Source organism: Bubalus kerabau, chromosome 19, assembly GCF_029407905.1.
Source record: "Bubalus kerabau isolate K-KA32 ecotype Philippines breed swamp buffalo chromosome 19, PCC_UOA_SB_1v2, whole genome shotgun sequence".
Classification (NCBI taxonomy): Eukaryota; Metazoa; Chordata; class Mammalia; order Artiodactyla; family Bovidae; genus Bubalus; species Bubalus kerabau.
In genome coordinates this window covers 13,566,689-13,591,707 of record NC_073642.1, presented here as the reverse complement: position 1 = coordinate 13,591,707, position 25,019 = coordinate 13,566,689, and the positions used below count along the sequence as shown (strand labels likewise).

The window sequence follows — 25,019 nt, the reverse complement described above, 5'->3', positions numbered from 1 at the left end:
ATATGAAGCATTGCCCAAAGGAATTGCTTAATACCACATCTTTTAGATTCAGACCAAACTAGGTTCAAACTCTTGCATGTATTGGCTACATGATCACAGAACTAGGAGGGGAATTTGCATGGAAACCTGGGTCTAGCACACAGCATTGCTCAATAAAAGTAACTCTAACAATTACTGGATAACTGAGATAAAGTTGTTTAGTTGCTAAGTCGTGTCCAACTCTTTGTGACCACATGAACTGTAGCCCACCAGGCTCCTCTGTCCATGGGGTTTTCCAGGCAAGAATACTGGAGTGGTTGCCATTTCCTTTTCCAGGGGCTCTTCCCTACCCAGGGGTTGAACCCACATCTCCTACATTGGTAGGCAAATTCTTTACCACTGAGCCACCAGGGAAGTCTAAGATAGATCAAAAATCCCAAAGAAATTCAAAAGAGAAAACAGGATGGAGCATAGTTATTTCATTTGAGATTATATTCTAAAATTTCCTTCATTAATCACCATTATTATTTCATGATCATTCAGCCCCTATCCCCGAATTACTATTGGAAAGTTGAAGCCGCTGGGAGTTGGTGTAGGGCTTTCCCAAAGTGAGGTGTTATGTGAATATCAGTTTCAGTTTTATTAATCGAACTTAGACTTCCAGACTCAGAACTCTCTGAAATCCTGCACCAACTCCCAAGTCCCAGTAAGATGGCATGAGGGCAGCTTTCTGCTTCAAATAATATTATATATAAATAAGCTACAAGGATATATTGTACAGCACAAGGAATATAGCCAATATTTTATAATAACTAAAAAGGAAGTATAATTTAGAAATTGTAAATCAGTGTATTGTACACCTGTAACACATAATACTGTACATCAACTATACTTCAATAGGGAAGTCCCTGGCTGCCCAGTGGTTGGGACTCCAGGCTTTTACTGCCACAGGCCCAGGTTTGATCCCTGGTTGGGGGACTATTTTAGAGAAAAATATAAAAAAGGATGATGAAACTTTGAGTGCAGGAGGACCTGGGTATCATTCTTGGTGAACCTGAGACCAGCATTCTGAACTTGAGGCCCCTAAAATTTTGTACAAGGTCAATGACTTGAATGGCTTCAGTTAGTTGACTTCTTGTCAATTAGATCAACTATTTTTATAAAATTTATTAACTAGGCAATGATATCAGATCATGCTCTGAAATGGAGGGGGATGCTTACCCATTCATTATAGGATTAAGACTGCAACACTTCACAAAATTATAGAAATTAAAAACCTAACATTTATATGCTTGTTAGCTCATAAATGGAGAAGGCAATAGCACCCCACTCCAGTACTCTTGCCTGGAAAATCCCATGGACGGAGGAGCCTGATAGGCTAAGAGTTGGACACGACTGAGCGACTTCACTTTCACTTTTCCCTTTCATGCATTGGAGAAGGAAATGGCAACCCAGTCCAGTGTTCTTGCCTGGAGAATCCCAAGGATGGGGGAGCCTGGTGGGCTGCCGTCTATGGAGTCGCACAGAGTTGGACACGACTGAATCGACTTAGCAGCAGCAGCAGCAGCAGCAGCTCATAAAAGGCCTTCCTTGAATAGAGGCGAAAGAATTAGTCACCTTTTCTTGTTTTAGTCTTGCAATTAAGTGTGTGTGTGTGTGTGTGTGTGTTTGTACATGTGTTCAGCATTATGTAGGTATTTGAGGAATAAAGCAGAAAGGAACAACGTATAATCCCTATGAACTAAGAACCTAATAAAGAACCGTATATGTCCACACAAAGTCTTATTCAAACACATTCATGGTAACTTTATTCAGAATAGTGGGGATCTGGCAACAGTCAGGAAGTCACTAATAGAATGGATAAACAAGTATGACATATTCATACAATAGAATATTACTCAGCAACTAAAGAACAAACTACTGATATACATGGCAGAATGGCTGAAATCTCAAACACTATGACAAGTGAAAAAGGACCCTTACACACAAGCATACAAATATATTACCCTGTTTATTTTACATTCTAGACTGGTGATCCTCCAACCTTTTTGGCACCAAGGTCCGGTTTCACAGAAGACAATTTTTCCATGGCCTGGGCTGGGGGGATGGTTTCAGACGATTCTCATCAGGAACGTGCAACCTCGATCCTCCCACACGCGTTCACACTAGGGTTTGTGCTGTTTTGAGAATCGCGTGTCACTGCCGATGTGACAGGAGGCGGCGCGTAGGCAGTCATTCGGGTGACGGGAGTGACTGTAAATACAGAAGAAGCTTTGCTTGCTCACCTGCTGTCCACTGCCTGCCATGCGGCCGGGTTCCTAACCGGCCACAGACTGACACGGGGGTTGGAGACCCCTGTTCTAGACAACAGGCAGAACTAATCTGTGATGAACAAAGTGTCTGAGCCGAGGCAGCCTGTCTGCGTGTGTCTGTGAGTGCTGTATGTATAAGCTTGTGTGTTTGTGCATGTATGTATGTGTGTGTGTGTGAAATACTGACTGGGGAGGAACACGAAGTAATTTTGGAGGATGAAGGCAATGTCCTAGGCTCTTGGCTGCAGAGATGGACTTATTAATCAAACTCGGGAAATGTATACTTAATACTTGTACACTTGAATGTGCGTAAGAATTACATACACAAAAAATCTAGTCAAAGTAAAAAAGAACTCTAGTTTAAAAGTATACATGGGGGTAATGGGTAAGAATGTCTGCAACTGATTTTGACATGTGTCCACAATTAAACAGGTTGGTCGATGGACAGAGAGAGATAGTTGTACAGGTGTATCACAAAATGTGCAGTAAAAGCTAGGTGGTACACAGGCAGGTTTTCATGGTAAATCTTACAGTTATGTTTGAAAGTTTTCATAATACAATGTTGAAAAAAACCAATGAATTTGAGAAAAAGAGAATTATACAAAATGAACTTTATCATCTTCCTTATCATTATCATCACTATAATATCTAAATATTTCATTTATTGAAAATCTGCTTTGGCTTTAACATAGTTAAAGTACTAACTATCTTTACCCTAGTCTGATGGGAATAGTATTTCCAACACACATAAGAGAAATGAATTTGCTGAAAGTCACTAGCGGGTAAGTGGCTGAACTTGAGCTTATATTCTATACTAGTATCTTCTATTTGTTATTGCTTATTATTGTTTTTGTTCTCTATTGCTATGCCGATTGCATAAGGCTATTGTTTATGACCACAGTGGGTCCAAAAAACAACTAAGATAGTGTACAAAGTTCTGGAGACTCAAGTTTGAAATTCTGTCATTCAGATTATAGGATACATTGGGTAAATAGCAAAAGGAATGATCAATGTGAGTAACAGGAACCACTGGATTGGATTTGGGAAGGAAAGGAACACTGTCAGCCAAAGACAACTTTCACGCACTGGAGTAACTCATCTGCATACAGTGCTATAGAGCCTGCTGCTTTCATACAACTCTTTTGATTATAAATTTGCACCTTTATTCAGCTTGCAAATAAAAGGCGAATAAGGCTGCTTTGAGTCATGAGTCATTGCTTTGATTATCTGCCAGTTACCTTGAAAGGTGAAGTTGCTCAGTGACTTCACGGTTGATGACCAAATCATTTTAGGTTATGTTAATCTAGAATGCATTGAGATCTTGTTCAACCAAGGGTCTTGAGAAAAAAATCAGCATGTTCTCGGTTTATTTTAAAAAGAATAGGAAGCAGTATCCTGATTTAGAAGTTTTGCTAGGTATCACTGAGACCTGGAAATTTGTCCAATTGATATTAAAAAGACTGACTGGTGAGCCAAGTCTTTAAAAAAAAGAACTCTAGTTAAAATAAAGATACTACTTACTGAGGCAAAGACTGCTAAGAGTTGAGCGCTAGACTCCATAAAGGCTTCTATTTGCATGTGCGCATGCTCAGTCGCTTAGACATGGTCGATTCTTTGCGGCCCTATGGACTGTACCCTGTCAGGCTCCTCTGTCCATGGAATTTTCGAGGCAAGAATACTGGAGCCATTTCCTACTCCAGGGGAATTTTCCAACCCAGGGACTGAACCTGCGTCTCTTGGGTCACCTAAATTGGCAGGTGGGTTACCACTAGTGCCCCCTGGGAAGCCCCAGCCTTACATTTAAGGGCAGATTATGTCCCATAATGAGATAGTACAGGCTAAAATGCTACCTCCTTGCCTTTGGCTGAAACTGGATCAACTCGGCGAATCAACACTGATGTCATGGCCACCAGCTCTCTGACTGGGTGCTGATGGACCCTCAGGTTTAAGAAGCTTAACAAGCCCTACAGAGACTGGTCATCAGACATTTATATGAGGGTGGGACCCGCTTATCAGAGCAGCCAGGAAGGTATTCATTGTAACTAAATTGAAAATAATAATAGTAATATAAGAAAATTTTCACTTTGGGGTGAAAATACTAAAAACTCTGATCTGGCTCAATTTCTTCAAGCAATTGACTGATCCAAAAAAAAAATGACATTATAATATGATAAAGTTATCAACTCAGATATCCTGACCTTTAGTGTATTTCTCTGTGACTTTTAAAAATTTTAATAAATTTCCCATAATCATTCTCAGAACTTTCTGAGAGGCTGTTCTCAGACTATAATCCTCAATTTTGCTCGAATAAAATTTTCCATGTAAAAATGTTCTGTCAGGTTTTTCTTTTGTATATATTAAATGTTGTACAGGTTACTGAGAGGTTATATGTTTGAGATCAAATCAGTTATCTATAGGCCTGGACTTTAGCTTCTGGCCATGAGGGAATAAAAGAAACAGAATAGCAGGGAAACACATACATTATCATATATAAAACAGATAGCAGGTGAGAATTTGCTGTGTAAAACAGGGAGCTCAATTCAGTGCTCTATGATAACCTAGAAGGGTGGATCGGAGAAGGCAACAGCGCCCCACTCCAGAACTCTCTCCTGGAAAATCCCATGGATGGAGGAGCCTGGTGGGCTGCAGTCCATGAGGTCGCTAAGAGTCGGGCACCACTGAGAGACTTCACTTTCACTTTTCACTTTTCTGCATTGGAGAAGGTAATGGCAACCCACTCCAGTGTTCTTGCCTGGAGAATTCCAGGGATGGCAGAGCCTGGTGGGCTGCCGTCTATGGGGTTGCACAGAGTCGGACACGACTGAAGCGACTTAGCAGCTTAGCAGCATGCGAAGGCAAATCCACTTTCTTTCCTTTTTTTTTTTTTTTAAGGATAATTTTTTTAATAGAACAAAATGCAATTATTGGAGGACAGTTGATCTACAATAGTGTGTTAGCCTCTGCCACGTATCAGCACTAATCAGCCACGGTATACACATATCTCCTTCCACGTGAGTTTCCCTCCCATCTCCCTCCCCATCCCACCCTTCTGCTGCTGCTGCATACCTAGGGAAAAAAAGATAACCGAAATATATGAAACAGTGTTTTTCAGGCATTAGACAAGGAACAGCACAGTACCATGACCTCTGAGGGAAAGGATACAATGAGGTAAGCCCTAGCATTGCCCCCTCTACTGCCTGGAGAGTTTCCAGATCACAGCCCAAGGATGGGAGATCAAGTAGAGCCTGGAGTTTCTCTGATTTGAGAAGAGATTAGAGAGGCCGAGGTGGCCACCATTTACAGGGGAAATCGACACAGGGAAGACCTACAGGGAAAGAGGAAAAGAGGAAGACAGGAGAGACGCAGAGATCTGCAAAGGATTCTCTCAACCGTTTGGCCAAATACTGATTAGCTCCTGTGCATAAGGAAACAGGAGCTTCCCAGGTGGTGCTAGTGGTAAAGAACCCACCTGCCAATGCAGGAGACATAAGAGATGCAGGTTTGATCCTGGGTCAGCAAGGTCCCCTGCAAGAGGGCATGGCACCCCACTCCAGTATTCTTGCCTGGAGTGTCCCATGGATAGAGGAGCCTGGCAGGCCCCAGTCCATAGGTTTGCAAAGTGTTGGACAAGACTGAAGTAACTTAACACATATAAGGAAACTGCCAAGGTGAGGAAAGATCCAGCAGAAGGAATAGGTCAAACAACCCTTGAAATTCATAGAGGGTCGGGACAGTTCAAGTTCCCCTAAGACAGTAAGAAAAGATGCCCTAACACATGAAGTAGAATCCTCAGCGAGTGTAACTCTAGACTAGACACTGTTTTGGATCTATCCAACAATGCTTTAAACAAAAACAAAACTCTCAAGAGAATAAAATTATTTCCAAGTAACTCATCTACATTTCAGTAAAAAGCCCCCAGATATTCAAAGGATAACATTTTTTAAAAATTCAGCACCCAAAAACATAAAATTCATATTGCATGGCATTGAATCAAGATTTACTAGGTATGCAGAGGAGCCTGGGAAGAACTTCCCATAACAAACAGAAAAATTAATCAATAGAAAAAAAATGAAACAAAATAAGAATTAGTAAACAAGCAGGATAAAACAGTATTACAATATACTCTCCACATTCAACAAAGTAGCAGAAAGCATAAGAAACAAAAATACAAAAAAACAAAGTACAAATTCTCAATAAGAAAAATAAAATGTCTGTGATGAGAAACACATTGGACAGAATTGACAGCAGATAAGACATTGTGGGGGGAAAAATTAGTTTCACTATATAAAAATGGAAACTACCCAAAATGAGACATACAGAGACTAGAAGGCTAAAGAAGAAGAAGAAGAAAAAAAAAGATAAACAGAGCATTTGTGAGCTGTAGGAGAACAAGGATTGAATGGGTGTCCAAAAAAGAAAAAAGAAAGAAAGGTGATGAAAATATTTTAAGAAATGATGAAAAATTTTTCAATTTTTCAAACTTGATGACAACTATAACTTTCCAGTTGAAGAATCTCAGCAAACCCTAGAGAGATGATTCATGAGATACTTTCTGTATATTTGCAGTGCTAATTGGGTGTGATAGGCAGCCTCTGAATTTATAATCCTGGCCTCCTGGTGCTCATGCCCTGGTGTAACCTCTACCCACTGCATATGTGATGAACTGATTGATTTGTATCTAGTGCAGAGAGCGAGGCACACGTGGAAATGAGATGTCATTTCCATGACTAGGTTATAAAAAGATGATGGTTTCCGCCTTGGTCTCTTTCTTTCTCCCTTTGATCACCAGTCCCCATGATGCGGGACACATAGCCACCAGGCAGGCAGCCCACATGGCTAGGAACTGTGGTCTGCCCGCAACCACGTGAGTGAGTTTGGAAGAAATTCTCTAGCCCTGTTTGAGCCTTGAGGGGACTTGCATTCCTGGAAGACAGCTTGACTGCAGCCTCATGAGAGATCTGGAGCCAGAAGCACCCACCTAAGCCACCTCAGGACACCTGTCCTGTAGAAATTCTGTGATAATGGACGCCTTTTGCTTTCAGCCACTGAGTTTTGGGGTAAGCGGTTACACATTGATAGATAACTAATACATTGGGGGTATATATATATATATATATATATATATTTATGTACATATATGTATATACACACACATGAATCAGAAATAAAACACTTTCTATAGATTGTCCTCAAAGTAAGTATTCCAGAAATATCTGCAAAACAAATGAATGTTTAAAAGATAAGGCTTTATACACACATATATAAATATAAATGTATATATGTATATAAATATATGTATGTATATATGTATATAAATTATACACATATATACTTACATATAAGTATACACATATACATATACTATACATATACTTACATATAGTATATTTACACTCACATATATAGTGTGTATATATATATACACACACACACATACATCTCAACTATTTTATAAAGATAGAGACAATTTTTTTTAAAGGTTCTTTTTATGTAGCCCTGGTAGCTCAGCTGGTAAAGAATCTGCCTGCAATGCAGGAGATCCTGGGTTGATTCCTGGGTTGGGAAGATCCCCTGGAGAAGGAAAGGCTACCCACTCCAGTATTCTTGGGCTTTCCCGGTGGCTCAGAAAGTAAAGAATCCACCTGCAATGTGGGAGACCCAGGTTTGATCCCTGGGTCAGGAAGATTCCCCTGGAGAAGGGACTGGCTACCCACCCCAGTATTCCATGGACAGAGGATCCTGGTGGGCTACAGTCCCTGGGGTCCCAAAGAGTTGGATACGACTGAGTGACTTTCACTTTTCATGGACCATTTTTAAAGTCTTTATTGCATTTGTTACAATATTGCTTCTGATTTTTATGTTTTGAGGTTTTGTTTCTTTTCTTTTTGGCTGAAAGGAATGTGGGATCTCAGCTCCCTGACTAGGGATCGAACCCACACCCCCGGCATTAGAAGGTGAAGTCTTAACCACTTGACCGCCAGGGACATCACAAGGAGGTTCTTGATTGAAGCTTTTTAAGATGTTAAGGACGTTGCTATGAGAGGGACTGCTCCAGGATGAGACATGGGCATTTACAAAGGAGACAGTATTTTATGTGAGCTTTGAGGGGGACAGAGTTTGGCTGCAACGCGTCTAGATACTCAGAGTGAGTCAGTCAGGTAATAGGAGAGATGAGGAATCAAGGGATTTGTATACTAAGCCATGAACAGAATGCAGTGTGAGAAAATGAGAAAAAAGACACTGATGGAATAAAAGATGCTTTTTTGTACACAGATAATTGTAACTTCAGTCTTGGGCTCATGTGATAAAGATATCACATATTAACACAAAACATTAATTCTTGCAAAGAACTCTTTTTACCATTAAACTCTTTAGAAACATGGAGCATATGCACGTACTTGAGTTGAATGGACAGGGGTGAGCTAATAATGGATTTTCTTGTTCTCAGAGAAGTCAGATAAAGCAGAATGGTAACCTACTAATCTCTTCATGAAGCAGAGTATCGCTGTATTTCAAAAGCAGCAGTGACAGCTACACCTAGAGAGAGGTGTGATCACGAAGAAGAAAAATCTATTTTCTTGTCTGACTTACAGCTACAAGTGTTATGAACTTTGATCATATTGGGCCCATTTGATTTACTGTCTATCAAGCTTTACACTTTCTGATTTTCTTGTCCATGGTTTATAGCAGTTTTTCCTTGCCAAGTTAAATTCCAGCTTGCTTTAAAATCAACACTGTTCATTGATTACTTGCTTTTTCATTTTTAATTTCCGCCCTTTAGACGTCCATTCGCACTTTCTACGGTGCTTCTAATTCTGTCCTTTATTCTCCTGCCGTGTTTCATCACTAAGTGACCACGGAAGCTTCCAGCTTGTTGGGGCCACAAGTCACCCCCAGCACACCTTACTGAGATGAGCATTTCAGAGCTATGAAAAACACGTGCAGGTAACACGACAAGGTCTCCAACAAGCATTTTGAACGCTGGCCTTCTGAGCCTACTCCCTCTGACTCTACAATTTAGAGAAACAGTCGATTAACAAAACTCCAGTTAACAAAAGTCTTCAATTTAACAAAATTAAATTTCATGTAATACACTCAAATACAGTTTATTCTATTGAAATGGTGTCTTGTTGGGATTTTCTTCGTTCTCCAGAGAAGTGATTTCATTGCTGGGGAAGAAAGTGTCAGAAATGAGGCAAAATGGACACAAAATGTAACAAAACCATGCAATGTTTTAATCTCCTGTACCAGCATGTAACTTGAATTCCCATCTTAGTTTTATGGAATTCCTGAGCATATCTTACCAATGAATGTGCAGGATGAAGCATGTTCAGTTTGAAATATAAAGTTGGGATTTTCAAATAAGAGGTTCTAAAGTAGAATCATGTTTTGAAAATTCATCAAGCAGGTTCTCTCTTCACCAAAAGCCATCAGGAGAGACAGGTCACAGTCTATTCTGAGGGTAGGTGCAAAGATCATTGTAAAAAAATTCAAAGCTACAACTAAATAAGTCTGACTGACTGAGCAAATAGGCTGAGAAAAATAGGCTCTCTTCCTTTTAAATGATAGAAAATATATTTTGTGTTGAACTAAATAGGGCTTTATCCTTCCTATTCCTCATTTTAAAATCAACCTAATAGTAAGTTCCAACTAACAAAGCTATTTTTCAAAAGAATAAGTGCTTTGCAGAAGCTATAATTTTTCAGTATACATAGTTAGGTATTTTCCAATAATACAAAAGATTTTATTTCTGTATTCTGGAGAATAAGAAACTAGTTTTGAGATCAGATTTCTTACTGTTTTATTCTCTATTTTGGACCCAGATTTTTTCAGACAGTGGCAACAACAGTCATTTTAAAGATGCACCTAAAATATCAGTAAAGCAGATAATTGTACACTGAGCCAGCCTGAAAATATTGTTATTACACATTTAATAAAGCCCCATGTGTTTTCTGACTACTCTTCAATCCATTCATTAGTGATTCTGTATTTTCTTTGTAGGTCATTGCTGCAGCCAGTAATTGGAGGCTGCATGAATTAAAACTTAAATCAAATTATACGTCCCAGGTCACAAAGATAGACTGGAGGCTTGAAGTCCGAAACTTATTAATGTCTTTAACCAAAAATGTTGTTATTATTTCTATGTCTCTATATTTAAATTTTAGGATTGCTTGAGTGAACAATTAGGGAAATATGGCTGAACAAGTCTGGTTTCATTGCCTGAATTGATCTTCACTCTCCTGTTGAGTGTGGGTTCATCCCTGTGCTGTGAGCTAGGCTTCCCACATCAGGATCTCCTTTCTCAGCACTTAGGGCTCCGAGGAGTCACCGCTCCTGCTAATTCTCTTAGATATTTTATACTTGATCTCCTGCACCTGATGCTGGGGCCTGCAGGGACTGCTGTTAGAATCTCCTCCCTTTGAAAATTTATCCTGCTTGTTTACATGGTTTTCTCCTGTACCCAACTGTGAACCCCTGGAGGGAAGAAACTATCATATTTTATTTATCTTCTATCCATAGTGTTTATCTTAGAGCTTGGACACATTGTTGATCAGGGAACACAAATGGCTACCTGGCAGCTGGCCACCTGCATGCTTTGGCCAGCACGGAAGTTAACAAGAATAGAATTTGAATGCCTTTAGGTGAGCCCATGGAGAAGGCAATGGCAACCCACTCCAGTTCTCTTGCCTGGAAAATCCCATGGACGGAGGAGCCTGGTAGGCTGCAGTCCATGGGGTTGCTAAGAGTTGGGCACGACTGAGCGACTTCACTTTCACGTTTCACTTTCATGCATTGGAGAAGGAAATGGCAACCCACTCCAGTGTTCTTGCCTGGAAAATCCCACGGATGGAGGAGCCTGGTGGGCTGCCGTCTATGGGGTCGCACAGAGTCGGACACGACTGAAGCGACTTAGCAGCAGCAGCAGCAGCAGGTGAGCCCATGCTTGGCAGGTCTGGACAGTTTCTATTTTCTTAAACGTGGCCACAGTCACCCATTGAGCTCACCACCTTGGTCTCTGTGAGCATCCTAATGTGTGGTCCTGGTTGTAGCCGCTCACTGGTTATTAGTTATGCAGGTAAGTGTCTCGATAGGTGTGTGTCTCATTGCATGGAAAAACATTATCTTAATACCCTGACCTTGAAAATCCCTTTATTTTCAGGCCTAGGGCAAGTCAGAAGAATATAACTCTATTACACAATGTATGAAAAAGCATTTCTGAAATATTTGACAGAGATGGGTCATCACCCTGAGCATTCTCAAAGTCAAATTAGACAGGACATCTAGGTTGCTTCCATGTTCTAGCTATTGTAAAAAGTGCTGTGACGAACATGGGGGTATGCCTCTTTCAACTGTGGTTTTCTCAGGGTATATTCCCAGTGGTGTGATTGTTGAGTCATATGGTAGCTCTGCTCCTAGTTTTTAAAGGAATCTCCATCTACTGTTCTCCATAGTGGCTGTATCAATTTACATTTCTACCAACAGCGCAAGAAGGTTCCCTTTTCTCCACATCCTCTCCAAATTGTTTGTAGATATTTTAATAATGGGCATTCGATGGGTGTGAGGTGATACCTCATTGTAGCTTTGATTTGCAGTTCTCTAATAAGGAGCGATGCTGAGCATCTTTTCATGTGTTTGTTGGCCATCTGTCTGTCTTCTATGGGGAAATGTGTGTTTAAGTCTTCTGCCCATTTTTTTTTGAATGGGTTGTTTGTTTCTAGTATTGAGTTGCATGAGTTGCTTGTATATTTTGGAAATAAGTCCTTGGTCAGTTTCATTTGGAATTATTTTCTTCCATTCTCAGGGTCCAAATGTAAAATAGACAGCAAGTGGAAATTTGCTGTGTGACACAGGGGACTCAACCAGGTGCTCTGTGACCACCTACAGGGGTGGGGTGCAGTGGGTATACATGTATATATACACCTGTGGCTGATTCACATTGACAGATGGCAGAAAACAATACAGTATTGTAAAGCAATTATCCTCTGATTTTACAAACAAAGGAACAAAAAACATTAGGCAGAAAACAGATCCACATGAGTTACTTGTGGAACCCAGAGGATGCAAACAAGCCAACTGCTTCAGGAAAGCCTAGATTTGCCTTCCTGAGATGATACACAACTTCTGCCTTGATCACTGGAATTTTACACAATGGAGTATTACTCAGCCATTAAAAAGAATACATTTGAATCAGTTCTAATGAGGTGGATGAAACTGGAGCCTATTATACAGAGTGAAGTAAGCCAGAAAGAAAAACACCAATACAGTATACTAATGCATATATATGGAATTTAGAAAGATGGTAACAATAACCCTGTGTACGAGACAGCAAAAGAGACACTGATGTATAGAACAGTCTTATGGACTCTGTGGGAGAGGGAGAGGGTGGGAAGATTTGGGAGAATGGCATTGAAACATGTATAATATCATGTATGAAATGAGTTGCCAGTCCAGGTTCGATGCATGATACTGGATGCTTGGGGCTGGTGCACTGGGACGACCCAGAGGGATGGTACAGGGAGGGAGGAGGGAGGAGGGTTCAGGATGGGGAACACATGTATACCTGTGGTGGATTCATGTTGATATATGGCAAAACCAATACAATATTGTAAAGTTAAAAAATAAAATTAAAAAAAAGATACATTAAAAAAATAAAAAAGAAAAAGATATATAAAAAAATAAATAAAAGCAATGATCCTGGCTAACATTTCAAGTGTAAATTCAAGAAGCTGCTTCTCTGGGCTGATCCTAAGACACTCTTCACTACAGCCAATGGACACACAATAGAGCACATTCTAGAGAAGTGATTCCACAGGGGGCCACAGCAACGATGTACAGGGTGAAACACTCTCCTGTTCTGGTTCAGTCTGGAAGAGTGTTGAAGCACCTGGCTAAATGGATGTAACTCACATCACCAGTCGGCAATAAAGGACAACCCTGAGCCAGGCCAAGTTTCCCACGAAAGCAGCAAGTTTGGGTCTGTTTGAGCCATCTGATGAACTGGGATTAAGGTTCTTAAGGTTTACCCTCATGTCTCTGTAATGATTTTAACATTTGCATTTAATTTTTATTCATTTATTTAACATTTTAAAAGCAACTATTAGCATGTGTTCACACTGGTCATAGAAATTCTCACCTGTAGAAAGCATAATATCCATACAAGTGGAACTTTGAGGAAGCTGACGCCTGTGAATATTCCCAGCTAATAATATCCATACAAGTGGAACTTTGAGGAAGCTGACGCCTGTGAATCTTCCCAGCTAAATAGCTTGCGGTGGCTGTGAGAGGGCTTCCCTGGTGGCTCAGATGGTAAAGAATCTGCCTGCAGCAAGGGAGACCCAGCTTTGATCCCTGGGTCAGGAATATTCCCCAGGAGAAGGGCATGGCAACCCACTCCAGTAGTCTTGCCTGGAGAATTCTAAGGACAGAGGAGTCTGGCGGTCTACAGTCCACGGGGTCGCGAAGAGATGGACACGACTGAGTGACTGACAATAGCAGTTTAAATACTGGGTTGGCCAAAAACTTCTTTTGGGTTTTCATGTTCTAGAAGAACGAACTTCTTGGCTAACCCAATCACTTGCTACGTAGACTTACTATTAATATGACCAACACTTGGTTTCCAAAGAAAGGCTTTACAGTAAGTCTTCTTTCTGAGTAATTAGAAAGTAACACTCATTTCTGTTGGAGCCACACCTTTGTTCAAAACACTGAAACCCTACCAGCCGCCTGCAGGAAAACACACATCTAGTTGGCAGAGCCAAGCCTGCGGCGAGTCACTAAATTTGATCTTTCCACAACTGCCACTATAAAAAGGGAATATGCTTTCTATAATCTGCCATGACAATTACAAGACAGAAAAAAAAAATCCCTGAGTAAATATAATAACAAAGCCTATTTGCATGAACAATAAAAGAAATGCCGTTTTCTCAATGCCATGTAACAAGGTACACGAGCATCCTCCTTAGAACACACACTAAACATCGGCCACCTGGACCATAGACTAAATTTTGCCTTAACCCTGGCATCAGCTTCACGGCCTAATAGTTCTAGATTTACATGTTTATACTGCAATTGATTTTCTACTTCAGCTTTTGTTGGCCCAGAAATGATAAGAAGCACCAACAGAGATAAGAGATGCTAGGCCCCAAGCCCTTAATATCTTTGTCAGTGGAACTCAGAAACCTCTTTCTTGGGCATTCAAGGGAGTTGTCCTCCCAGGATTAGCCTTGAGCCCTTCAGTTCGAGCTGGACTGGTCTGACCGTCTGGCCAGCTCCGTCAGGAAGACATGAGGAGGCTTGCCATGATTTCCTACCAAAGAGCTGGAGTTCTTGCTCCTCTGCATTTACAGACATAGTTTTCTCTCTTTTAGAGAACACTTTAACACCCTGGGCAGAGGTTCTAGGTGACCACAAACCTCGTCCTGTTTAAATTGCTCTGGCTCATTTAAACAGGCACCACGTTGCTAACGTCGCTCCATGACAGGGCTTCTGAGGGCACAACAGCTCTGACAGCGAAGTAGCACATGGGACCCACAGAAGACACAGCTGCCATTTCACAGTTTTAAAAAGTGAAGTTATTAGACTGTCTTGCAACCAAGCATATGTTCAATCACCGTACTGACAACAGGGCTGTTTCTTCAGAGGTCAGATATCTTGTTGCTCGTGTGAATTAACAAGCAAGGTTTGAAAAAATTGGTGTAGTCGATCTTATTTACAAAGCAGAAATAGAGACACAGATGTAAAGAACAAATGTATGGATACCAAGTGGGAAAGGTCGGGGTGGGGGGGGTGTTGGGGGGAAGAACTGTGACATTGGGGTTAACATATATACACTACTATGCATAAAATAGGTAAGTAATGAGAACCTACTGTATAGCACAGGGAACTCGACTCAGTGTTCTGTGGCAACCTAAATGGGAAGGAAATCCGAAAAAGAGGGAGTATATGTATATGCTTGCTGATTCACTTTGTTGTACAGTAGAAACTAACAGCGTTGTGAAGCCACTATACTCCAATAAAAATGAAAAAAAAATGCAGGGAGTTCTATTTTTTTTTAAAAGAACTATGACATGGTTAATAGTGCCTATAAGACTTGGTTCAAACGCTTTTTAAATCAAGCAAATCTTTGTAACAACAGTGTATGGAAATCAGCCACTTATATGAGCCCAGTTGCTGTTCTAAGTGCTGCTTGTGGTTATGCCGTGAAGTTACACTGGTTAAAACAACAGGAGTATTTATTCACTGGGTGAAATATATTAGAAAGAGGCAGATGACATGTATGGGCAATTAAAAGCCAAAAACTCAAGGAAGATGGACAGAAGAAGGTACTGTGGTGAGAGAGAAGAGACATGACCTTAGATTTCTATGATCTTTCGATGTTTCACTTTCTTTAGCATTTAATGATTGAAAAATGCTGTTAGTCATTTTCAACTTGTGGTTAGGCTACAGGAACCACAGAACAGGAACTCCAGTGCGGCAGGCGTTTTAGAAGCAAAAAGCTTTTCGTGTGGGTTCATTTACTATTTTAACTCGGTTGTATCCTTAGTCTCCTTTAAAGGTGTGGCTGCTATTTCTCCTACCCAGTGTGTGCCTCTTCGTTTCCTACATCATTCTCCCTGTTTCCTGGGCTCTCGCAGGGAGGGGCTGTAGCTGCGTGGAAAACAGTGGGAAAAAGCCCAGGTTTGCCCTCTACCTCAGGTTTCTCTGAGTCCACTCCTCACTTGATTCATTCCTTTAGGCCGGTTATTTTATGGTTCTGAGGTTAACTTTCCTCATCCTATCTGAGGGATGCTATGAACTTTCTCTCAGGTTTGTGAGCATTAAACATGATCACGTGTTTCATGCCAAGCACAGAAACTGGTGACCGGTTTTGATCATCACCAGTAGCTGTTAATGAGAAGTGTGCTTTTCACCATGATGGCAGCATTCCTAAAATTTCCTAAGTTTCCACGTTTTCCAACTTTTTATCTCCCCAGCCTCCATTTCCTCCCCTACTCTTATCATCACCTAACCTCTCTTAAGTGCTAAACATAGGCTAGAACACTGTGCTAAGTACTTTATATAAATGAATCATTGCTCAGAATCTATGCAAGTTTATTACATTAATTCCAGGTTTTTTTTGTTTTTTTTTTAAGGGAGAGTTGAATTTCAGACTTTAAGTGAAGTTACTGCTTACATAACCAGTTGCCAAGCCAGGATTGGATTTGAGGTCATTCTGACTCCAGCTTCAGTGGAGCTCTTCTAAGCCACCAATTACATCAATTACACTCCTTTCCAGCTCACAGACCCACAACAACCTATTGAATGCCTGGTCGGTCTGACAGCCAGTTTAGCCTGTTTAACTCTCTTGTATCTAATTTCAAAGCTGTTTTCCTGTGGGTGTTGGGGATGTCTTGTGAATTCCCGACCTCCCAGTGGGCAGGGATCTCACAGAACATCTCCTAAGCAGCCAACGCCTTGCAGGGCAAAGACTCGGAGCCCCATAGATGAAGGCTTAGTAAGAAGATAAAGTGACAGGGCAGAGATAAAGAGTAAATACAGTGCAAGGTTATAGCAGGAGGAAAAGAAAAAGGAAGAAGTAGAAAAAATTCACGGGTAAGGAACAAAAGCCAAAGTTTACTGAACGCCTTAGTGCAAATCATCGCACTTAGGGATCTTTAAGAGACTCTTGCATATATATGGAATTTAGAAAGATGGTAACAATAACCCTGTGTACGAGACAGCAAAAGAGACACTGATGTATAGAACAGTCTTATGGACTCTGTGAGAGAGGGAGAGGGTGGGAAGATTTGGGAGAATGGCATTGAAACATGTAAAATATCATGTATGAAACGAGTTGCCAGTCCAGGTTCGATGCACGATACTGGATGCTTGGGGCTGGTGCACTGGGACGACCCAGAGGGATGGAATGGGGAGGGAGGAGGGAGGAGGGTTCAGGATGGGGAACACATGTATATCTGTGGCAGATTCATTTTGATATTTGGCAAAACTAATACAGTTATGTAAAGTTTAAAAATAAAATAAAATAAAAAAAAAAAGAGATTCTTGAGTGTTCCGGCAGCTCGAGAATGTCACCTCACCTTTAAAGATGAGAAACGGAGCTCCGTGTATCTGGTTGGCCGACTTCCACCCTCAATCGCGCGCACGTGGCATGGGTTTCATGGGACGCCTGCCTCTGGCACCTCTTAGGGTCTGCGTGGTAAAAACGGAGGCGGTTCCCCTCCCACTGAACCTTTGCTGCTGCTGCTGCTTAGTCGCTCAGTTGTGTCCGACTCTCTGCGACCCTATGGACTGTAGCCCACCAGGCTCTTCTGTCCATGGGATTCTCCGGGCAAGAATACTGGAGAGGGTTGCCAAGCCCTCCTCCGGGGGATCTTCCCAACCCAGGGATCTAACCCAGGCTCCTGCATTGCAGGAGGATTCTTTACCGTCTGAGCCATTTAGGGAGAGACACGGTGTGCGCATCAGCGAGACAAGCGATTAATTAAGCAATTAACAGGTTTCCCAGCCACACTGGCCCACACTTCGTTCTTACCCTGCACTACAACGCGAGGAATCTCAACTCCCTTAGCCAGACTTTTTGGACACATCTTTTTCCTGTGAATCAACTCAGACGAAGGAGATAAACGTAACCGCTTCCTCTTCACCGAGCCAGAAGCCGGCGGCAGAGCCTCCTCCCCGCACCCCGCGGAGCTCCTCTGCCCGGCTCGGGCGCCGGGACGCCAGGGTGGGAGTTCCAGGGCTGTGCGCGGCCGCCTCCCGGCTCCGGAGGCGGGGCCGGAGGGGGCGGGGCGCGAAGGCGGGGCCGGCGGGAGGCGGGGCCGAGGAAGTCGCGCTGCCCCGGGCGATGCCCCGGCCCCCGCCGTGTCCCGGCGGCTCTCGGAGCTCGCGAGTGGCGGCGGCAGCAGCCCCAAAGGCTGGGCCCGCGCAGGTAAGGGGCTCGCTCCGGCCCCTTTGCAGCTCTCGGGACTCGGCCTCTGACAGGTGAAGCCGCGCGGGCGAGCGGGGCGATCGGGCTGCTCCTTGCTCGTGCGAGGAGGGCAGGGGTGTCTGCTGCCAACATAACTGGGGATCCTGAGCGGCCGGGAAGGGAAGCAGTGGAGCTGCCGGTTCAGGAGTCAGAAAGGTACGCCGAGCATCGGGGTGCGGGAGGGCGCACCGCAGCCTGCCCCGGGATCTCTGCATTTTGAAGGACCAATGTTTGGTCTCCTTGGGGACTCCTTTCTGCAGAGGCCAATCCCTCATTTGGGCGGAATTGGATGCGCCCCCTTCGTGGAAACCCGGAGAATCCTCTTGGGTTCCTTGCTCAGAGAGCCCACTGATAATTGTGTATAGGTTACAGAGTGTCTCGTAACATTAAAAAAAAAAAAAAAACGGCGGTAGTGGTGGCGAACTCGAGAGGCAATTGCTTCAGCAATTAGTTCCCCAGCTCACTGTCCATTTGTTAAGCAAATGGTGTGTTGATGGCTGGTAAATCTGGTTGAGTTTCCACGAAGTGGATTAGAGCGTCTGAAGCAACTTGGGCGCGGTGTGTGGGGGTTTCACCCGTGCCTCGGTGCTTACCGGAGCCTGCTCTAGAAATTTCATCGGCCTCGGGCACTTGGAGTTACCGAAAAGCCTCGCGGTGAACCTGGGGACTCTAGAAAACCTGCTTCACCGACGCACCAGATCACAAACAGGTCTGTGGATTACGATTCCCATTAGCAAATCACTTTTTGCTTGGATCAGCAGCATTTCCACTTAACTGACGTTAGCTGCACGTCTGTCAAGGGGGGAACCTCTAGGAGAGCGCACAACACAGGCTGGTGTGCTGTGTGGTAGCACAGGTGTGGATACAAAAGGGAATTTTGGGGCAGTCCTTTCTCACAGGTGGATGTTTAGATAGCAGTGGCACGTTGTGCTTATGTTTTTGTGGCACCTCTTTGATCTCTGGTAATAATCATTTTAAATGTAGGGAAAAGGAAAATCTTCAGAGGATATTTATCGTTAGCCTGGTCACATCCAAGTGGCAAGGATTCTCCAAACCATACTTAAAATAAGGTTAAGTTTGTTGTTCAGTTGCAAAGTCGTGTCTGATTCTTTGCAACTCCACCGACAGCAACACCAGGCTCCTCTGTCCTCCACTATCTCCTGGAGTTTGCTAAAACTCATGTTCATTGAGTCATTGATGCCATCCAGCCATCTTATCCTCTGCTGCCGCCTTCTCCTCCAGCCCTCAGCCTTTCCCAGCATCAGGGTCTTTTCCAATGAGTCAACTCTTCGCATAAGGTGGCCAAAGTATTGGCGCTTCAGCATCAGTCCTTCCAATGAATGTTCAGAGTTGATTTCCTTTAGGACTGACCTGTTTGATCTCTTTGCCGTCCAAGGGACTCTCAAGAAAAGTCAGCTCTGTACCAAGCACCGTGCTAGTCACTTTCCTTAAAATGTTGCATAAAATTCACCAAGGGGATGTTACTAGCTCTAAACAGATGAGAAACTAAGGCAGGGAAAAATCCAGGAATTTGTTCATAGGAACTGGTGGACCTGGGAGTTGAGTGTGGATATTTCTGAGTTCAGAATCCATGCTTTTTCACTATTCCAAGTTACTGTGAGACAGTGTAAATCTGCAGATTTAATAGAAATGAGAATTCAGATTTACACATCTTGAGAGTTAAAGTTGTTGTCATTTAGTTGCTACGTAGTGATAGGCTCTGCGACCCTATGGACTGTAGCCCACCAGGCTCCTCTGCCCGTGGGATTTCCCAGGCAAGAATACTGGAGTGGATTGCCATTTCCTTTTCCAGGGATCTTCCCAACCAAGGGATCAAACTCAAGTCTTCTGCTTTCCAGGTGGATTCTTTGCCACTGAGTCACCTGGGAAAGTCATCGTGAATAAAATGAACATTGTTTTCATTTTGTTTGGGTTGTTAAACTGAGACCAATCTGGGACAAGATGAACAGTATTTTAAAAAACAGAAAATTTATTGTCTTCCTTAAGATATTTTTAAGGACCTAATATAGCCAAGTTGATTGGAGAAGGAAATGGCAACCCACTCCAGTGTTCTTGCCTGGAGAATCCCAGGGACGGGGGAGCCTGGTGGGCTGCCGTCTATGGGGTCACACAGAGTTGGACATGACCGAAGCGACTTAGCAGCAGCAGCAGCAGCATAGCCAAGTTGGGCAAATTAGTAAAACTTTATATATATCCTGTGTGTATTACATATTGAAGTATCAGCTAATTTTCATATTATTCATATGCTTTAATGTATTTCATCTTGATTTCTACCCATAGTTTACAGGTAAACAGAGGTCACTGTTGCCACCTAGAAAGGACTTTGTGTGTATGTATAAATCTATAACCATTGCTGAATATATATAATATTTATTTTAAAAGATATATCTATTTTTCCTTAAATGTCTCTCTAGAAGTACAGAGTACTCCAACATGCTTATTTAGGAGAGAATCCTAAAATACCAATTTAGCCTTTTGAGTGAATGATCCATAACTGCTCAACGGATGATTTCTTTAAGTGCATGTAAACCACACAAGTGATTTTCAAATTAAAGTTATTATACTGTTTAGGATGAGAATGAAAATAGTACTTAGAATTTTAAATACTATCTTCTGACATGGAGAGCACTTGGTTTCTTAAAACCTTCCTTGCAATTGCTGGTAATTACCTAAGAAAATTGAGGGGTTTCATGTTGAAATTATCTTCAGGTGTAGAAGAAAGTGTTTTCTGTTGAAGAAAGGCTTTTTCCCGGTGTTGGGAGGATCAGGTAAATATTCTGCCTGGATTGTGTTTGGCACATTTCGCCCCCATCCCATCTTCATTGTATAGAGAAATCGACAAGACACCTTGAACTTCTTAAAAGCACTTGAAGTCCTACCTGGCTGGTGTTTATAAAAGTGTGGTTGGCTTGGTTAAGATGCTGTAAGGAAGGGGCAGGATGGATGATGTTTTGGAGAAATTCACAGAACAGCCAGAGGGCCAAGGAGAAGCATGTGCATGGGGTGTGAAAGGGGCAGTTCCAGATTTTGTGATACCTGAAAGGTAAACAGTAAGGGGATCCTCATTAGGAAAAATAATACCAAATTAGCTATGAAAGTGAATGCTTACCTAGAACGGAAAAAAATTACAACCATTTGCTGGTGATTGCTTTCTTGTTTCTGCTGAGATCTTTTGGGGCCATTTACCAGAAAAGCTTACATAAAAATGCATCCTGATTGCAACCTTGTCCCTAAGAACACTCAGCATCTCCTAACAAGAGGCTTGAAGCCCTCGGGGTGGGGTGGGCTCTGCCAGTGAGAGACCAGAAACTGAAGCTCCCTTACCTTCAAAGCGTGGGAGCACCCATTGTGGTTGGAGGCAAAGAATTAATGGTCCACTGAGCAGAGAAGCTGCTGGTTGGGGTGGGAGGGATCGTGGGCTCCTTGTGGTATCAGGGCCCTTCCTTTCCAGTGAATAGTTGTAAGAGGAAGGTCCCATTGGTCCCTAAGACCTTCCGCTTTAGTTGGTTCTCCAGGTCTGCCTTTGAGTGTTGGCGCCATTTATTGAAGGTTTTCTGTGTCCCAAGCACTGAGTAAGGCCAGGTTCTGATTGCCGGGGGCTCCTGGTCTCCTGGAGCTTATTTCATTGATGACAGGGTGGCGTTGGTGCCAGTTCCGAGGTCCTGATGCTTGAGCTGAGTTTGGAATCATGGGTGGAGATGCTGAGATGGAAGAGCGTATGGGATGACGGCCGTAGGAAGCCCTGGAAGTTTGGACCTGTACACCGTCCTCCACTGATGCAGAGAAGCCCCATGGTCAGTATTTTTCACAAGTCTTTTCAGACCAGGAGCACCCGCACCCACGTACCTGCGATGAACTTGTTAAAAAATGCATGTTCTCAGGCCCTATCCCAGGCCACCTGAATCGGAAGCTCTGTGTCTGTGGCACAGCAGTCTGTGTTTCAAGAAGCCTTCCAGATGATTCAGGCACATGCTATAAAGTTTGAGAACCACTGCTTTTAGTGTTTAAGAGAACTGGAAGGGCATAGAATCCCTTGGGAAGATGAGAGGAGTGAGATTGGTACTAAGGTTTATATATTATTGTTGTAATATAGTTATATTGATAGAGCACTTAGATTATGCCAGGCATTGTGATGAGAAATATTAATTCCTTTAATCATCAATGCAACCCCTGATCCAAAGAGTTGGACACAACTGAGCGACTCAACCACCACCACCACCTGAGAGCTATTATCACTCCAGTAATTTATTTAAATTTATATATTTGGATTCTTTTTTTTTTTTTGAAGGGGGGTGGGGGGCTTCCCTGGTGGCTCAGATGGTAAGAATCTGCCTGCAATGCGGGAGACCTGGGGTTGATTCCTGCGTTGGAAAGATCCTCTGGATGAGGGCATGGCAACCCACCCCAGTATTCTAGCCTGGAGGATCCCCATGGACAGAGGAGCCTGGCAGGCTACAGTTCATAGGATCTCAAAGAGTCGGACATGACGGAGTCACTAAGCACAGCACAGCTTCCTTTTTTAAAAATTGAAGTATATAGTTGGTTTACAGTGTTTTGTTAGTTTCTGATGTACAGCAAAATGATAGTTATACATATTATACTGTATCATATTCTTTCCCATTATGGTTTATTACAGGAAGTTGAATGCAGTTCCTTGTGCCATATAGTAGGACCTTGATGTTTACTTTTTTCCCCTTGGGCTCTCTCTCATCTGCCTTTCTGTTAACTGTTGCTATTTCCTGAGGTCCCATCCTCTGTTGAAATGGACGTAAAGATTGCTCCATTTAAATGTGAGAAAGCTGTATCACAGAGACAAGGGTGTTGTCCCAGGCCGCACCGGTCCAGCCAGGATTCACATGCAGGCAGTGTGGTTACAGAGCCTGCCTTCCCTCTCTGGGAAGGCTATCCCTGCCTTTGTTTTATGTTGGTCTTGTGGGAGAGGCCTGGAAGGCGGGCGTGGGTCTTCTTGGCATGGCCCTACTTGCCGACCACTCAGGGTTAACACATTTCTCTTTCGGTAACCAATTGCCCGATGAGAGAAGAATGTTGTTGTCCTTCAGTCTTAGTGCAAACTTTGAAATTTCGTAAGCAAATGGACGTGATTGCATATATGATTACCTAACGTCGAGTACCTCTTTCCACAGCTGGATGACGGGCTCACGTGAATTTCCCCAATAGGTGATGGTGAAAAGTGGCCTTGTTTGGTAATTCTGGGATTTGATCTGGGTATTAGTGGACCCCCTCCTCAGGCCACGGAGGACTTGAAGATGATGGTGTGCTTGTCCATGTGTCCTGGAAGGTGTCTAGGAGACCTGTGCTTTGCATTTTCATAGTTTTTCTTTTCCTTCTGGGAAAGAAAGATCATTCTTCATGATTCTATACATTTTATCATGAAAGAGCTCCAACATGTCAGGCAGCATGAAAAGAATGTGTAATTATATTATGAGTGCATGTGGCAGTGTATGAAATGATGATTTACCTTTGGGTGTGGGCCTCGGATTAATAAGTCTTTTTACCTCTGCTTCAGAGACAGACGTTTACACACTGTCACTTTGAGCTTATGGCAGGCGGTGAAATCTAATTCTGCGAGTACTGACCGTCTTTCTCACGTGGTCATTCATTCATACGGTCATTTTTGCCTCTTCAGTTGTGCTCAGCATTCATTTAGGCGCTGGAGGGAAATACAGTGGTGACCAGTCAGACACAATCCCTGTAGACTAGTAGAAAAACACTTGGGTGAGCGGACTTAGATGCCCTAATTCTGGCAGCGAGTTGTTAGTAGAAGAGTTAAGAAGTTGTCAAAGTTCAGAAGTGATGCACGGGGCATGGTTTAAGGCAGTAGGGAAGCAGAGGTGTGGAAGGATCTGAGAGAGATCTAGGAGATCACAGAGGTGACCAGGTGGACATGGGTGGTGAGAGGGGTTGTCAGGGCTGAGATCTGTGTCTTGGGCCCCTAGGATGGTGCCAGGAGCATAGGGCAGGACTAGAGAAGACTGTTTTCTACAGAATAATGGATGTTGTGAGTTTGAAATGTGTGGATGACTCCAAGATAGAGATTTGGGTAGGCAGATGGAATAATGCAGCTGATATGAGAACTGAATAATTCAATGGATGGAATAATATCAAACAGCTAAATATGTTCTCTCTTGAGAGTGGGGAGAAGACATTCAGGGAGGAACGTGGGCATTTCTCCTGGGTGGGTGGGATAGCAATTCACTCGTTCCTTTGATGTGGAAGACAATCAAGGTTTACCTCCGCGCATTCTTTCCAGCGTGGAGATGAATCCTCCACTCCCTCTGGCCTTTTGCATGTTTGATAGCCTGAGCTCTACTCCGTGGGAGGAGGCCCTCAGTGTGGAAAAGCAGGCTGGGTGGATGAGTGACAGGGGCTTGGTCAGATTTTCAGCCCATCTTACTGTTACAGGTTAAAATGACTTACCATCTTTCCTCTTAATTTGTTATGCTGTGTTGTTAAAAACACTCATTTATCATTTATGTGTATTATGTTTATTGTAAATGAATTGTATCATGTGGGTAGGCCGTATATATACATATACATGGGGCTTCCCAGGTGATACAGTGGTAGAGAATCCACCAGTCAATGCAGGAGACACAGGAGATGTGGGTTCAGTCCCTGGGATGGGAAGTCCCTTGGAGGAGGAAGTGGTGACCCACTCCAGTATTCTTGCCTGGAAAATCCCATGGACAGAGGAGCCTGGTGGGCTACATTCCATGGGGTTG

General features: G+C 42.9%; 1 protein-coding gene and 1 long non-coding RNA gene across 5 annotated transcripts in view; one reads left to right on the top strand and one right to left on the bottom strand.

Annotated features, from left to right (window-relative positions):
• Positions 1-1,768: 1,768 nt before the first annotated feature.
• Positions 1,769-18,049, bottom strand: LOC129633865 (uncharacterized). The gene is made up of 3 exons (XR_008705336.1): positions 17,824-18,049; positions 17,369-17,480; positions 1,769-2,232 (listed from the first exon to the last, which is right to left on the bottom strand). It is a non-coding gene; the product is annotated as an uncharacterized LOC129633865 (long non-coding RNA).
• Positions 18,050-18,172: 123 nt separating this feature from the next.
• Positions 18,173-25,019, top strand: part of MCTP2 (multiple C2 and transmembrane domain containing 2) — a 263,087-nt gene continuing 256,240 nt past the window's right edge. The window contains exon 1 of one of the 4 annotated variants that reach the window (XM_055555682.1): positions 18,173-18,414. Coding sequence is in view for 3 of the 4 variants with exons in the window: in XM_055555686.1 (XP_055411661.1) it covers positions 21,945-22,073 (129 nt within the window). In the remaining variant the exon portion in view is untranslated. Of the gene's footprint in view, positions 18,415-21,592; positions 22,074-25,019 lie in introns of those variants that run through there. The other 3 variants (XM_055555686.1, XM_055555685.1, XM_055555681.1) reach the window with 3 other exon arrangements.